The 12,411-nt window shown below is 47.1% G+C and overlaps 1 protein-coding gene and 1 non-coding gene across 9 annotated transcripts in view; both read left to right on the top strand.

Moving 5' to 3' along the window:
- NRF1 (nuclear respiratory factor 1) overlaps positions 1–11,975 on the top strand; it is a 139,354-nt gene extending 127,379 nt beyond the window's left edge. For 5 of the 8 annotated variants that reach the window (XM_064574958.1, XM_045864279.2, XM_054505202.2 and 2 more), the window contains one exon: positions 9,961–11,975. In XM_064574958.1, coding sequence (XP_064431028.1) covers positions 9,961–10,124 — 164 coding nt within the window. In that variant the 3' untranslated portion in view covers positions 10,125–11,975. Of the gene's footprint in view, positions 1–1,147; positions 1,449–9,960 lie in introns of all 8 variants that reach the window. The other 3 variants (XR_010406382.1, XR_010406381.1, XM_054505201.2) reach the window with 3 other exon arrangements.
- LOC123836205 (small nucleolar RNA U13) lies at positions 1,259–1,363 on the top strand. Its single transcript, XR_006788901.1, has one exon. It is a non-coding gene; the product is annotated as a small nucleolar RNA U13 (small nucleolar RNA).
- Positions 11,976–12,411: the final 436 nt, after the last annotated feature.

Below are 12,411 nucleotides of genomic sequence, written 5' to 3'. Positions count from 1 at the left end.
GTCATATTTAATTATTAAGCATCTACTATGTTCAGGCTACTGCCAAAATCTAAGCAAGCAGATTATACAGAGAACAACAATAACTACTTGGAAATAGGTTAGCACAGAGCTGATGCCAAATAGTGGAGGGAGGAAAATCACAGGAGGGAAAGAACCTCCTGGTGGGCTGTTCTATCTGGGGTGACTCCAGGAAAGATGTGGAAATTGTTGGAAGAATGGGACTTGCATTGACAGGGGATAGAGCTAGGCGGAGGGATCTGCCTGAGCAATATATGTGGTGGTGAGGGTACACTAAGGGGACAGGTATGGTTGTAATGAAGAGAAAATGTAGAGCATTTGTGGGAAAGGCTGATGTAATCCTTCAAACCAATAGCTATTTGGACTTATTTTTCCCATAGTAGACAGCCATCAAAAGTTGGGGGTTTTTTGTTTTGTTTTGTGGGTTTTTTGGTGGGATGGGATGGCCATTGCCAAACGATATTTCAGGAAGATCTAGCTAACTGTGATATGTAGACATATTCATCAAATCACAGAATACTAAAAGAGTTAGTCTTGAGGAAAGTAAATGAATTCCCCTAAGTAAATAAATCACATATGTGCACATACACACGTACACATGTGTGTGTGTGGTCCATTATACAGTAGGTAAGTGATGAAACTCATTACCTCAGGAGAGGTCAGCATTAGAGTAGATCAGCTCATGAATGATAAATTCACAGAGTGTGCAAGGCTGTGACCCTAACCTTCCAAGTCACTCTCACTGGCGCCCGTGGTCTACCACAAAGCCTCCCCTGGTGCCACCGTCAGAGACAGACCACTGTAAGCCTCATGGCCTCCTCTTCTGCAGACAACAAGGCCAAGCCCCTTAACATGAGCAAATGGTCACTTGTATTAGAAGACGGGACCGGGCTTATGAGGTGATGGCATTATCTGCCACCCATGTAATGTGATATGAGAGGCTCGAAGACAGATGTCTGTCCAAAAGTATATTCCCCTGTCACTTAATCTTAAATCCCACTCCTAGAGGTAGAGTATTTTGCGTCTTGAAAGGAACTGGGCTGAGCAGAACAGTTAAGCGTTCCCCCATTACTGCACCTAGGAAATTTTAAAGTATAAATCGCCTCTTAAGAAGTTGTCTCTTTGGTAGTTATCCTCGCATTTGTGAGAAACTGCAGTACATGTGGCACAACAGCAGAAGATTGGAAAGCCAAGGTGTGAGTCATCAGAGTGCTGGTTAATCAAAATCAAGCACCTCTAGATCCTTCCGTAATTCATAAGCACGAGGACGGGGGCGCTCACACTGTTGTGCGCCGTGTGCCTCGCTCAGACCTTGTTACAACGGCAACGCATGACCCGTCTGACGTGGAAAAAACATGAAGCACCTTCATGCAAGTGGAATACTCTGCAGCCACTGAAAAAAAAAAAATAAAGCCACTCTGTTCGTACTTGTAAGTAAAGATCCCGAAAAAGCGAGGTGCATTGTTCAAATGGGGAAGATACACAGACACACATACACACGTTTCCAAGTGCACAATCTCAGCCAAGAAACTAGCCACAGTAGTTACCTCTGGGAGGGAGACTGACTTTTTTCAACCCTATACTGTGCCCTCTCTGTGTTACCTGTTTTTCACAATGAAGTATCTGTTAAAATCGGGATTCTCCTGAAAGGGGGGAAACGTAAGAGGCAGACGATCACCTTGTGCGAAATGATGGCCCTGGTGAGATGAACAGGTCCCTCGAAAACAGACCCTGTGCAGGGGTCTCCTTGGAACACTCTGAGTAGAAGCCTGGCCGCCTGGGAGGTCAGTCTCCCTGCGTGTCCTCCCTGAGAAGGTCATCTGACTTGAAAGGAAACCTTTGAAGCGTGTGAGCTGCATCAGAACCAACCTAGCCCAGGCATCTGAATTTTCAGAGGCTGTCCTGATACCCATCGTGTCATGTGGAGATTTTCGAAGATCCCTCCGGCTATAGTGGAGCAAGGGCTGAAGCCGGGCGATTACAAAGGAAGATAAAACATAGTCCTGGTGGGACGCCTGCGTGGTTCAGTCGGTTGAGCATCCGACTCTTGACTTCACCTCAGGTCATGATCTCGGGGTCGTGGGGTCAAGCCCCACATCAGGCTCTGTGCTGGGGCTCCCTATGGGCATGGAGCCTGCTTAAGGTTCTCCCTCTCCCTCTCCCTCTGCGCCTCCCTCCCGCACACACGCTGTCTCTCTCCCTCTAATAAAAAAAAATTTTTTTTTTTTTTTTTAAATGTAGTCCTGGCAAGAGATGATAGGATTTTGTCCAGGGAGGCAGCAAAGAGAAGTGGCGGAACTCCAGGTTTATATGTGAAGGGCAGGTTGACAGGATTTGCTGATGTACCGGCGTATGAAGTCAAAGATGACTGTGAAGTTTTCAGCCGAGGCAACTGGAGGGATGTGATGGCCACTTGCTGCCCTGGGGGAAGACTGGGAGGAGTGTGTTTGACCATGTGGGCTTGAGTACATGATACCTACCCGGCAGGGTAGAATGAGCAGGGTCAGGTCTCGTTGTCTTTTACAGGGCCAGCAGTTCTTCCAGAGATTTCAGTCTCACTGCTGTCAGACAGGGAAATCCTTGTGCCTGGGACCTGTGGCTCCTGAGGCACCTTTGGCCTCTTCCCAGTTTGGCCAATTCTGTAAACCTTGCCTGGAAGCCTGAGGGGAGAGGCAGCGATGAGCCCAAAGAGAGACTTTCCAGGTCCCTGCCGGCTTGTTTTCCATGGTCAGGCGGGTGGGTGCATGGAAAGACTCCCACATCGAGAGCCTGGACCCCTGGCTTTGCCACAACTCAGTCATCTTGGGGCAAAGACCACTCAGTCTCTCTTGCTCCATGTTTACTTTTTTTTAAATAACTTTTTTATCTGTTTACTTTTGAGTTTAAAAAGAAAAAGAAAGGGATTTACTAAACTGAATGAATGTTAAGGTTTCTTATGGCTTTGAAATACTGGGGTCCTAGAGACTAGGGTACTAAATCTTCAGGACTTTATAACATGTGCCTTTAGGGTAAGTCCATGTTTCTGCCAAAGGAACTTGCCTATCATTTGTGACAGGGAGGACCACCTGCCCTGCCTGCTCTCTAGGGTCTTAGCAAAAACCAGATGAGACACGGTGGATGTAAGAGGGCTTTGAAGAGTGCTATACAAATGCTAAGAGACATACTGCTAGGATTGTACAGGTCTCTCGGAAAAACAAAAAAGAGAACTTCCAACCTTAAAGTAGAATGTGAAGGGCTTCCTGTTGCTTAATCAATCGAAATGACCCAGAATACAAACTGAGATTAACATACGCCTTCTAGATTAGGGCTAATCAGGGCCGGGCTGAGCAGATGCAGGGACAATCCCAGCCTGATTACTGTACCTCAGCGTTTAATCATCTCTCCTCCAAGGGCAGCCACCGACTTAGTGCGCTGGCTTGCAGGCCTCTGGCCCCTCCCCCTGCCCCTCCGTAGACGGGAAGGCCTCTGGGTCAGAGCCGCTGAGACGATTTAATCTAATCCCATGCCAAAATGGCTGTTTGTGAGAGAGAGAGAGAGAGAGAGATTCCAAAATTCTAAAATCCCCACAGTAGGATGGTAATGCGCAGATTTAAGGTGGAGGTAGAGTGAAAATAATGGCCTTGGAATTTCAAGGCATTTGGGGCTAGGAAATGACCCCGTGCATGGAATTTTGCCCTCTGTAAAGCTTTTCAGAGATGCAGTTGCTGTCACCATTCACTCTCAAGACAGCTTTGTGTAGGAGTCACTTCATCATGCAGTTGTAGAGGCCAAATTTATTCCTTCCCTGATCGTGAGGTGAAATACAGAAGATGAAATCTTTATTTTTTTTAAAAAGATTTTATTTATTTATTTGACAGAGAGAGACAGAGTATACAAGTAGGGGGAGTGGCAGGCAGAGGGAGAAGCAGGCTCTCTGCTGAGCAAGGAGTCCGATGCGGGACTGGATTCCAGGACCCTGGGATCATGACCTGAGCCAAAGGCAGACACAACCAACTGAGCTACCCAGGCATCCCTGAAATCTTTTTTTTTTTTTTTTTTTAAGATTTTATTTGAGAGAGAGAGTAAGAAAGAGCACGAGCAGGGGGAGGGGCGCAGAGGGAGAGGGAGACGCAGGCTCCCTGCTGAGCAGGGAGCCCGATGCAGGACTCGATCCCAGGACCCTGGGATCATGCCCTGAGCCGAAGGCAGACGCCTAACCGACTGAGCCACCCAGGCACACCCAGAAGATGAAATCTTTTAGAAGTGGTTTTCTTTGGATGAGTCCTGAATGTAGTCCTTTTTACTTGAACGTTCTCTGGACTGGGAGTTCCCGCTCTGAAACTGCCTCATAACCCTCAGACTGGGCCACTTTAATCACCCCATCTCTGGAAGGGACACCTGTGCAACCTCAGAAGGCAGGTTCCCTCCATGAGTGCAGAAATCATTACTGAGCCCCCGCCGATTGCTGAGGACTCAAAGATGGAGACTCCATCCCTCAAGGAATTGACAGTCCTCCCAAAGACAAGACATGCAAACAGTGATGGTGAACACGGTCACTGCCTCCATGGAGGCCAGTACAGAGGGCTCGGGACCTCCGAAGAGGGGCTAAGGCCAAGGAGGAGGGACTGCCACTAACTGTGACTGTGGAGGGAAGAACAGGAGCCCATTCGAGGAGCAAGTCCCGGCACATCATCCCAGGCAGAAGTGAAGGTTGTGCACATGTCATGGGGACTCAATCAGGTCATTCACCTGATTGGAGTGTAAATCAGGTGGCGATTCGTGGTCACTAGGCTGAACTGAACGATAGGGGCTGACATAAGGGTTTAAATCCTGCAAGGGGATTTGGACCTGATACCCACGGGCCACTGAAGAATTGTAAAAGAAGGCAACAGGATCAGTTTGTGTTCGGAAGAATGTTCTGGTTATAGCAATGGCAGCCAATAGATATCTCTGCATTTGCCCTTTTCTCCATTTTATCCTGGAGCAAATCTTCCATGATACTAAAACTTGTAACAACAGTGTTGGGTGTGGCATAGGAAACGAAAACCTATCATAAGCCAGAGATGTAACTATGACAATTCTTTAAGTCTCTACCCACCCCTACCCCCGTGACACCCCGATCCCAGGCTGGTGGTTCACCGTGAGGAAGGCTCCCTGCTCACAGTGGTCCCTGTATTTATCAAGGGTGCAACTTGTTCCCCCAGTTTGGAGCTTTTGGAACTGCATCAGGCTCAGAAGCGAGAATAAAGAAACAAGACTGGTCTTTGCTTCTAGGTTAGTTGCTGTTTGCCAGCATTTGGCTTCTTTGCAGGAGGACACAGCTATTCTGGCTTTGCCAGGGCCATTCTTCGTTGCTTCCTGAGTTTTGCCTCACCTCTGTGACCAGAAGAGAGGACAGAAGCGATGATGATCATGAATACACTGGGGGGGGGAAGGGTTGTACGGTCTTCACACATACTCAGGCCAGGCCTGGAGTCTAGAGGCCAGGGGGTAGGGCCCAGCTGCACATTGCTGAGGCCACTAATAGACTCCCTTGGCCTGTTGCCCTTCTGGCACATCTTGTACCTCACACCGTGGGAAACCACATGAACCAGAGCCACGCCTGGCCCTGAAGCCGCCCTCTGTCAAACAGGAAGGCCTGTCCACACACATTTACTGGCCACGCCAGATGATGCATTCCAGTGCCCATGCCCACTGGGCCACTGTCAGTATTGACTGGGGCCGGGATGGGGCCAGCTTCCAAGGGGAGGGACAGCGGAACCCGTTTGTTTGTGTTTGCTTTTGTTTTAATTTCATTTCCATTATATTTGGGGTTTTTGGGGTTTTTTTTAAAGATTTTATTTATTTGACAGAGAGAGACACAGTGAGAGAGGGAACACAAGCAGGGGGGGTGGGAGAGGGAGAAGCAGGCTTCCCGCGGGGCAGGGAGCCCGATGCGGGGGCTCGATCCCAGGACCCCGGGATCATGACCTGAGCCGAAGGCAGACGCTTAACGACTGAGCCACCCAGGCGCCCCTATTTGGGTTTTTCTTAAACTTCATTTCCATTATATATTTTTTTGAATTTCATTTTCATTATATATTTTTTTGAACCCGTTTTTAAAGGGGAAGGAGTAGGAAGTGTGGGACTCCCAGTAGTGAACAATGTGAGCAAAGGCCCAGAGGAAGGAGTGTGACCACTGTGTTGGGAGGTGAGAGGAGCCAGGCTGGTGCCCCAAGCGCACAATGCCTGTGGTGAAGGACGGAGGGGAGACTGCAGAGCTAGACCAGGGTAGAGCACGAGATGTCTTGAATACCATGTCAAACATGACCATTTTTTAATAGGCTTTGGGAACCTTTTTTTTTAAAGATCTTATTTACTTGAGAGAGAGAGATAGCAAGAGAGAACACGAGCAGTGGGGAGAGGGAGAGGGAGAAGCAGGCTCCCTGCTGAGCTTGATGCCAGGAGCCCGGGATCATGACCTGAGCAGAAGGCAGATGCTTAACCGACTGAGCCACCCAGGTGCCCCTTTGGGAACCTTTTTAACATGGAATTTGAACAGTTTGAGATGGAGGAGTGACGTGGTCTAGAAAGATCTCTCAGGTGGCAGGGAGAGGTGAACTGAAAGGATTGGTTAGAGACATTTAAGAGCCGTATGCAAAGTCCAGATGAGGGAAACTGAACCCCACAGCATTCTGAGGTCAGTGCTGGGCCCTCCGCCTGCTCTCCTTTCAACTTTGTGTGTGAGTGTGGGCTGGTCTCTCCTCCTTCCAGGCCCAGCACAGCAAGTGTGAGCAGGGGGTGGGTCGGGCCCTCCATTCCTATTAACACACAGCAGGGTGAGCCTGGATTTCCAAAAATGACTGTCACGAAACAAAACATCAAGCCTGTTTCATGTTGTATCATCAAATAGGGATCCCCAAACTGGCAAGACTTTCCTCTAGAAAACAAATCTAATTTAACATTGTAAAATAACATGGTTTTTGTTTTTTGGGGTTTCTTTTTGCATTAGAAAATATTCTGATTGGGCGCCTGGGTGGCTCAGTTGGTTAAGCGACTGCCTTTGGCTCAGGTTATGATCCTGGAGTCCCTGGATCGAGTCCCGCATCGGGCTCCCTGCTCGGCAGGGAGTCTGCTTCTCCCTCTGACCCTCCTCCCTCTCATGCTCTCTGTCTCTCATTCTCTCTCTCAAATAAATAAATAAAATCTTTTAAAAAAAAATTAAAAAAAATAAAGATTTAAAAAAAGAAAATATTCTGATAAAACATTCTCTTTTTAAAATTAGTTTTTATTTTCAGCAAAGTGATAATATGGCTTTAAATGTCAAAGAGGACTAAAAGGCCTTTTTTTTATACCTTAGAGGCAACACTTCATGCCCGCTCTTTCTGGTGTGTATCTTTCCTGCTCTAAAAGTCTTAAATCGTTATTTCTTGAGTTGAGACATTATTACAGTTTCTTGATAACCCACTTTGTATGTTTATATTATTATAACTACATAAAAACTGGTCACTGCTAAGACAAGTATATTATCCCAGTTACTACTTGCTTTTTCCCTTCTGTGTTTTAGGTAGTAATCACCGGTTCTACCCCACTTCTGGAAAACCCCTCTCAGTACTCATGCCCAGGTCGTCGTGCCGGCCTCCCCTCTCTGTGCTCTCAGACCTGCTGCAGAACGCCGGTCCGGGGCCCCTCAGCCTGCCTGCAGCTCTCCACAGTGGGTTCTCTGTCTCCTAGATCCCACAGCCACCTCTAGCGTAGTGCTCTCTCGTTGCTTGGGAGCACATCCTTCAGAGCTTCCTGGGAAAGCGTGCATGGGTGGCCAGCTTTTCCACCCCTTACAGGTCTGAAGATGCTTTTCTTCTGCCTCCACAGTCAGTTGATAGCGGTATCATTTCTTGGGCCGGAAACAGTTCTAGCTGGAAAGCACTTTCTCTCAGACACTCGAAAGCATCTGCTCCTTGATCTCCTAGCTTCTAGGCTTGCTTTCGAGAAGTCCCACAATATTCCAACTCCCAGTTCTTTATATAGGACTTTTTTTTTTCTTTCTGAATCTTTCAGGATCTTTGCTTTATCCCTGGTGTTCTGAAATTTTGCAAAGATGCATGTTAGTGTCTTGATCTTTTGTCATCTTGTCTGCTGGGCATCTAATGGGCCTTTTCAATGTGAGTTCGTTTTTCAGCTCTAGAAATTTATTTACAGTGTGTCTGATAATTTCCTTTTTTTTTTTTTTTACTGTTTCTGGAATTCTCTTTTATCAGAGGTTGGACCCCTATGGTCTCATATTTTCTCTCCTTTCCATCTTTTAATCTTTTCTACTGAGAAATTTCCTTGACTTTATCTTCTGCTTTCTTTGGAATGTATTTCATCTATTAGATTCTTTATTTTAAAGTTTTCCTCATATTCCTTTTTAAGAAAAACATCCCATTTTTATGATACAAATCTCTTCTCTGAGGATATTAGTGTTCTGGGGCCTTTGTTTTCTTCTCCCCCCACTTCCCCCGCCCCGACCTTGTCTGCAACCTTGTGTTCCTGAAGAGTTAAGAGCCGGTTGTCAGGCGGTGCAGGGCACAGCTAGGTGATCTGTAGGCTAGCACAGAAGGCCAGGACTTCAGGGTCTTCCCCCCACTTCCCCACCCAACAGATACCACTGTGGTCTTTCCCGGCCTTTCCAGGTCAGCTTCTCAGTACAGTGGAGGAACTTCAGATGTCCTGTCAACAAAGGTCAAGGTGTTTGGGTGTTGGGATTTGTGAGAGCTGCTGGTCTCATAAAGTTGAATACACGCTTTTAACCAATCCCTGTTTTCAGCCTCGTCTTTTTCTGCGGTAGTGAGGCCTACATGTCCTGCTCCCTCCATGGACACAGGGCTTGCTACTTCCACTGCTCTGACAAGTCAGAACCACTTGACATTTGCTTCTCATCTTCCAAAAACATGTTGATATCCCTCATTGATATCCTTCCTCCCACTTCATTCTAATTTTAGTTTCAAGAGGAAGAGGAGCTTGATAATGTGCATTTATTCTGCCTCATTTAACTGGAAATCCTTTTTTTTCTTTAATATGTCATATAAAACTATCAACTTTTTTTTCTTAGGAAGGACTGCCCTTTTCTGCGATTATGTGTTTCTTCCTTTCTTTGTGTTAAACCATCCTTTCTACTGTGCAGTAATAGTGATATTAGGAGACAGTTGGGTCTTTTTAAGTTGATCCCAAAATGTATTTTTAAATTTTACTGGTCCGTGGACCTAAAATCAAGAAAACAATGCCCTAGGTTTTTTGTTTTCGTTTTGTTTTGTTTTTTGAGAGTGGTGGGGAGGGCAGAGGGAGAGGAAGAGAGAGAATCCTAAGCAGGCTTCACGCCCAGTGTGAACACCTCATGCCGGACTCGAGGCTCAATCTCACAACCCTTATTGAGATCACGACCTGAGCCAAAATCAAGAGTCGGACGCTTAACTAACCAAGCCACCCGGGAGTCCCCCCCCTCTTTTTTTAATAAGCAAACGCTGAAGGAAGGGTCAGTGGCCAAGAAAACAGGACAGGATTGAGGGAGACATTTTTTCAAGCTGAGGAAAACAGCATAGGCAGGCAGACAATCGAAGAAGTCGGTAGCAGAACATCAAAGAAAATTAATGGCAGCCTTTCCCAGTGGAAGGAGGCAGTCAGGAGGGCTGGGCTGGGGAGGAGGGTTCATACCTCACCAGCCTTGCTTCCTAAAATTAGAAGCAGGCAGGCTCATCTCCTGGCAAGTTGGGGAGGCCCTGCCCTGGGGCCCATTTCCACAGGTTCTTCGAACTTTCTTTCCTGAGAGTCCGTTTTATAGAATGACAGTGGGTAAGAGGAGGGATGTATTTGTGCCTGGACAGTCGGTGGGCAATTACATGAGGCTGACAGTGGTGCCCTGAAGGGCTGGGGCTGGTAGCTCTGTCCAGCCAGCATCTGGGAGGCTGAGCCCGATCCCCACCAACAGTCTCCCCTTTGTCTCCCCAGGATTGGTCCAGATCCCCGTGAGCATGTACCAGACTGTGGTAACCAGCCTTGCCCAGGGCAACGGACCAGTGCAGGTGGCCATGGCCCCTGTGACCACCCGGATATCGGACAGCACAGTCACCATGGACGGCCAGGCTGTGGAGGTGGTGACGTTGGAACAGTGACATGCAGCCGTACGATGGCATCATTTTCTAGTCTACTTCAAAATTTTTTACACATTTGCAGAGGTGCAATCAAATGGAATTAAGTCTCTCGACTTTGGAAGAAAAGTTTTGTTAACCTTTTTTTTAAAAAGGAAGAAAGGCAGTGGGTTTTGGAATTGCATTTTTTAAAGCACCACTCTTGATTTTCTGGGATTAGTGGAATAAGATACTGTGTTGTCAATTTCACTGTCCCGAAAAAGCCAAATTGTGGCAGGACTTCTTTCTGCAGAAACATGTGTGTATACTTATGTGTGTGTATGTGTGAGTGTGAATATATGTATATGTGTACATATGGATATACACATTTACATATATATAAAGTATATATATATGTATGTATGTATATATATATATATATATATGAAACCCGCATGGAATTATCTGTATGAAATTAAGGTGAGCTGTGGAAAAAAATAATTCACCCAGTTTAGTGGGTGTAGGGTACGTGGCCAGACACAGTCACCCAATTTTTGTTCATACCAGGGTCATGCGTTGAGCTACTGACAAACTCAGGCGGAGGTGACCATGCCCTTCACCAAAGCTGCCTCCCAGTGGCCACCCAGAACTCTCCCTGCTGGACTCACCTGAGGAAGGAGGTTCCAGAACAGGGTGGGGTCCAGAAGTTGTGTTTGCAAGGTCCAGGGGCCTCATGGTCTGGCAGCTGAGACGCTCCTCGGGCTGGCCCAGGTGCTGACCTTGCCATAGGCAGGTGAATGTCCTTAAAGCTCCAGGCAGGGACAAGAGGGATTTCTTCAGCCACCCATCTCCTCCCCTTCCCAGGAAGCCTTCTTGATCTCATGACTATTAAAACGTTGCTTTGGTTTTAAGGTCAGTTCTGAATTGGTCATGTACATGAACTGAAGGTAACAGAAGTATTAAGGGTTTGAGGAGCGTGTGCGCGTTAAGTGTGCGTGTGCTTGGAGGGGAGAGAGTGGGACGGGGAGGGGAGGGGTTGGAAGGGGAAAGGAAGGAGGGAGAGAAAAATCTTCAAAGACCAGGGCACACCAATGGGAGCAATATTTTCCTTTCCAGTAACTTTCTGTAGCTTAACAGAGGAGACTGGAAGTGACAGGAGCACCCGGCTCGAGGAAGGTTGCTCTTCATGCTGAGGGGCCTTGGAAGAGAAAGGGACCTGGGTGTTTCCAGCAGCCCTGGGGCAGGCCCTGTCTCAGAAGGTCCGCTGCAGTTTTCCCAGGTGCGGCCCGGTGGGCCAGGCCCCACAGCCTCCTCCTCACAGGTGTTGACCGGTCTGGGTGTTCTCGGTAACTGTTAAATTCTGTGATTTCTCAGCTGCAAGCCCTGAGTCTCCAGTGGCTAAATTCACCTGACTTCTCGACAGGCCAAATCTCTGCTCCTTGAGTACAGGGACAACTCTTCCTCCCTCCTCCCGGGCCCCCATGTGTGATAGTGTATTTAATGTGTTTTTTTTAATGCGACATTAAAAGATCCTTCACATCTTGCTCAGCCTTTGAGAAAAGTTTCAGATTCTTGTATTTGCTTGTTTTATATAAAACTATCTAATGTTCTTTGTATGTTTTTTTCTGTACGTAATAGGGGGAGGGAAGGGAAATTTACATATAAACAGTCCTAGTTCTACAACTTGTTATTTTTTTAATTATTATTTTTTATCGTCATTGTGAAGCTGTTCAGGGGCTTTAAAGTCCGTGTTCCTTTGTGGTGAAATAACCTCCTAATAGTTTGAGAAAGAAGAAGAAGAAGAAGAAAAGCAAAACCCAAGTAGCAGAGCATGGATTCTGTGTTGTTTTCCATTCTGTCTATTACTGCCTCATTCAATAAATAGTTTAAAATGTGGCAACAGGAAGTGGGACTGTTCATCTCTATAGGAGCACTTGGCCCCTTGGAACTCCTTTGGGGTGGCTTCTTCTGCTTTGTGAAAGGTGCTCGTACTCAACCTCGGTGGTCTTTGAATGGTGCTCCGTGACGTTGCAGAGCCCTGGAAGGAGCGAGGGCAGGGGCAGGGCCTCGGGAGCAGCGCCATTGAATTCATTTTATAAACGGCTGTCCTGAGGGTGCAGGGCCAGGCGGCGGGCTGGGATCTAACTTGAAAAGTTCTAAAGATGGTTTGAAAACTCTACTCTGGAGTTCTTTCTTTAGGGGTTAATTGCATTCCACATTAAAACTCAGGCTGGGCGATGGCGCCTGTCCATCGGGGTTCCCTGCACGGGAGTGTTGTTCACTATCACAGTGGATTATCCTTCTTGAAGCAGAGGCCTCAAGCCATTCATTT

This window comes from Mirounga angustirostris, unplaced genomic scaffold (assembly GCF_029215605.1).
Source record: "Mirounga angustirostris isolate CCGP_5_RB_7025 unplaced genomic scaffold, mMirAng1.0.hap1 SCAF_12, whole genome shotgun sequence".
In the NCBI taxonomy this organism is placed as follows: domain Eukaryota; kingdom Metazoa; phylum Chordata; class Mammalia; order Carnivora; family Phocidae; genus Mirounga; species Mirounga angustirostris.
This window is presented reverse-complemented; position numbering and strand designations above follow the sequence as displayed.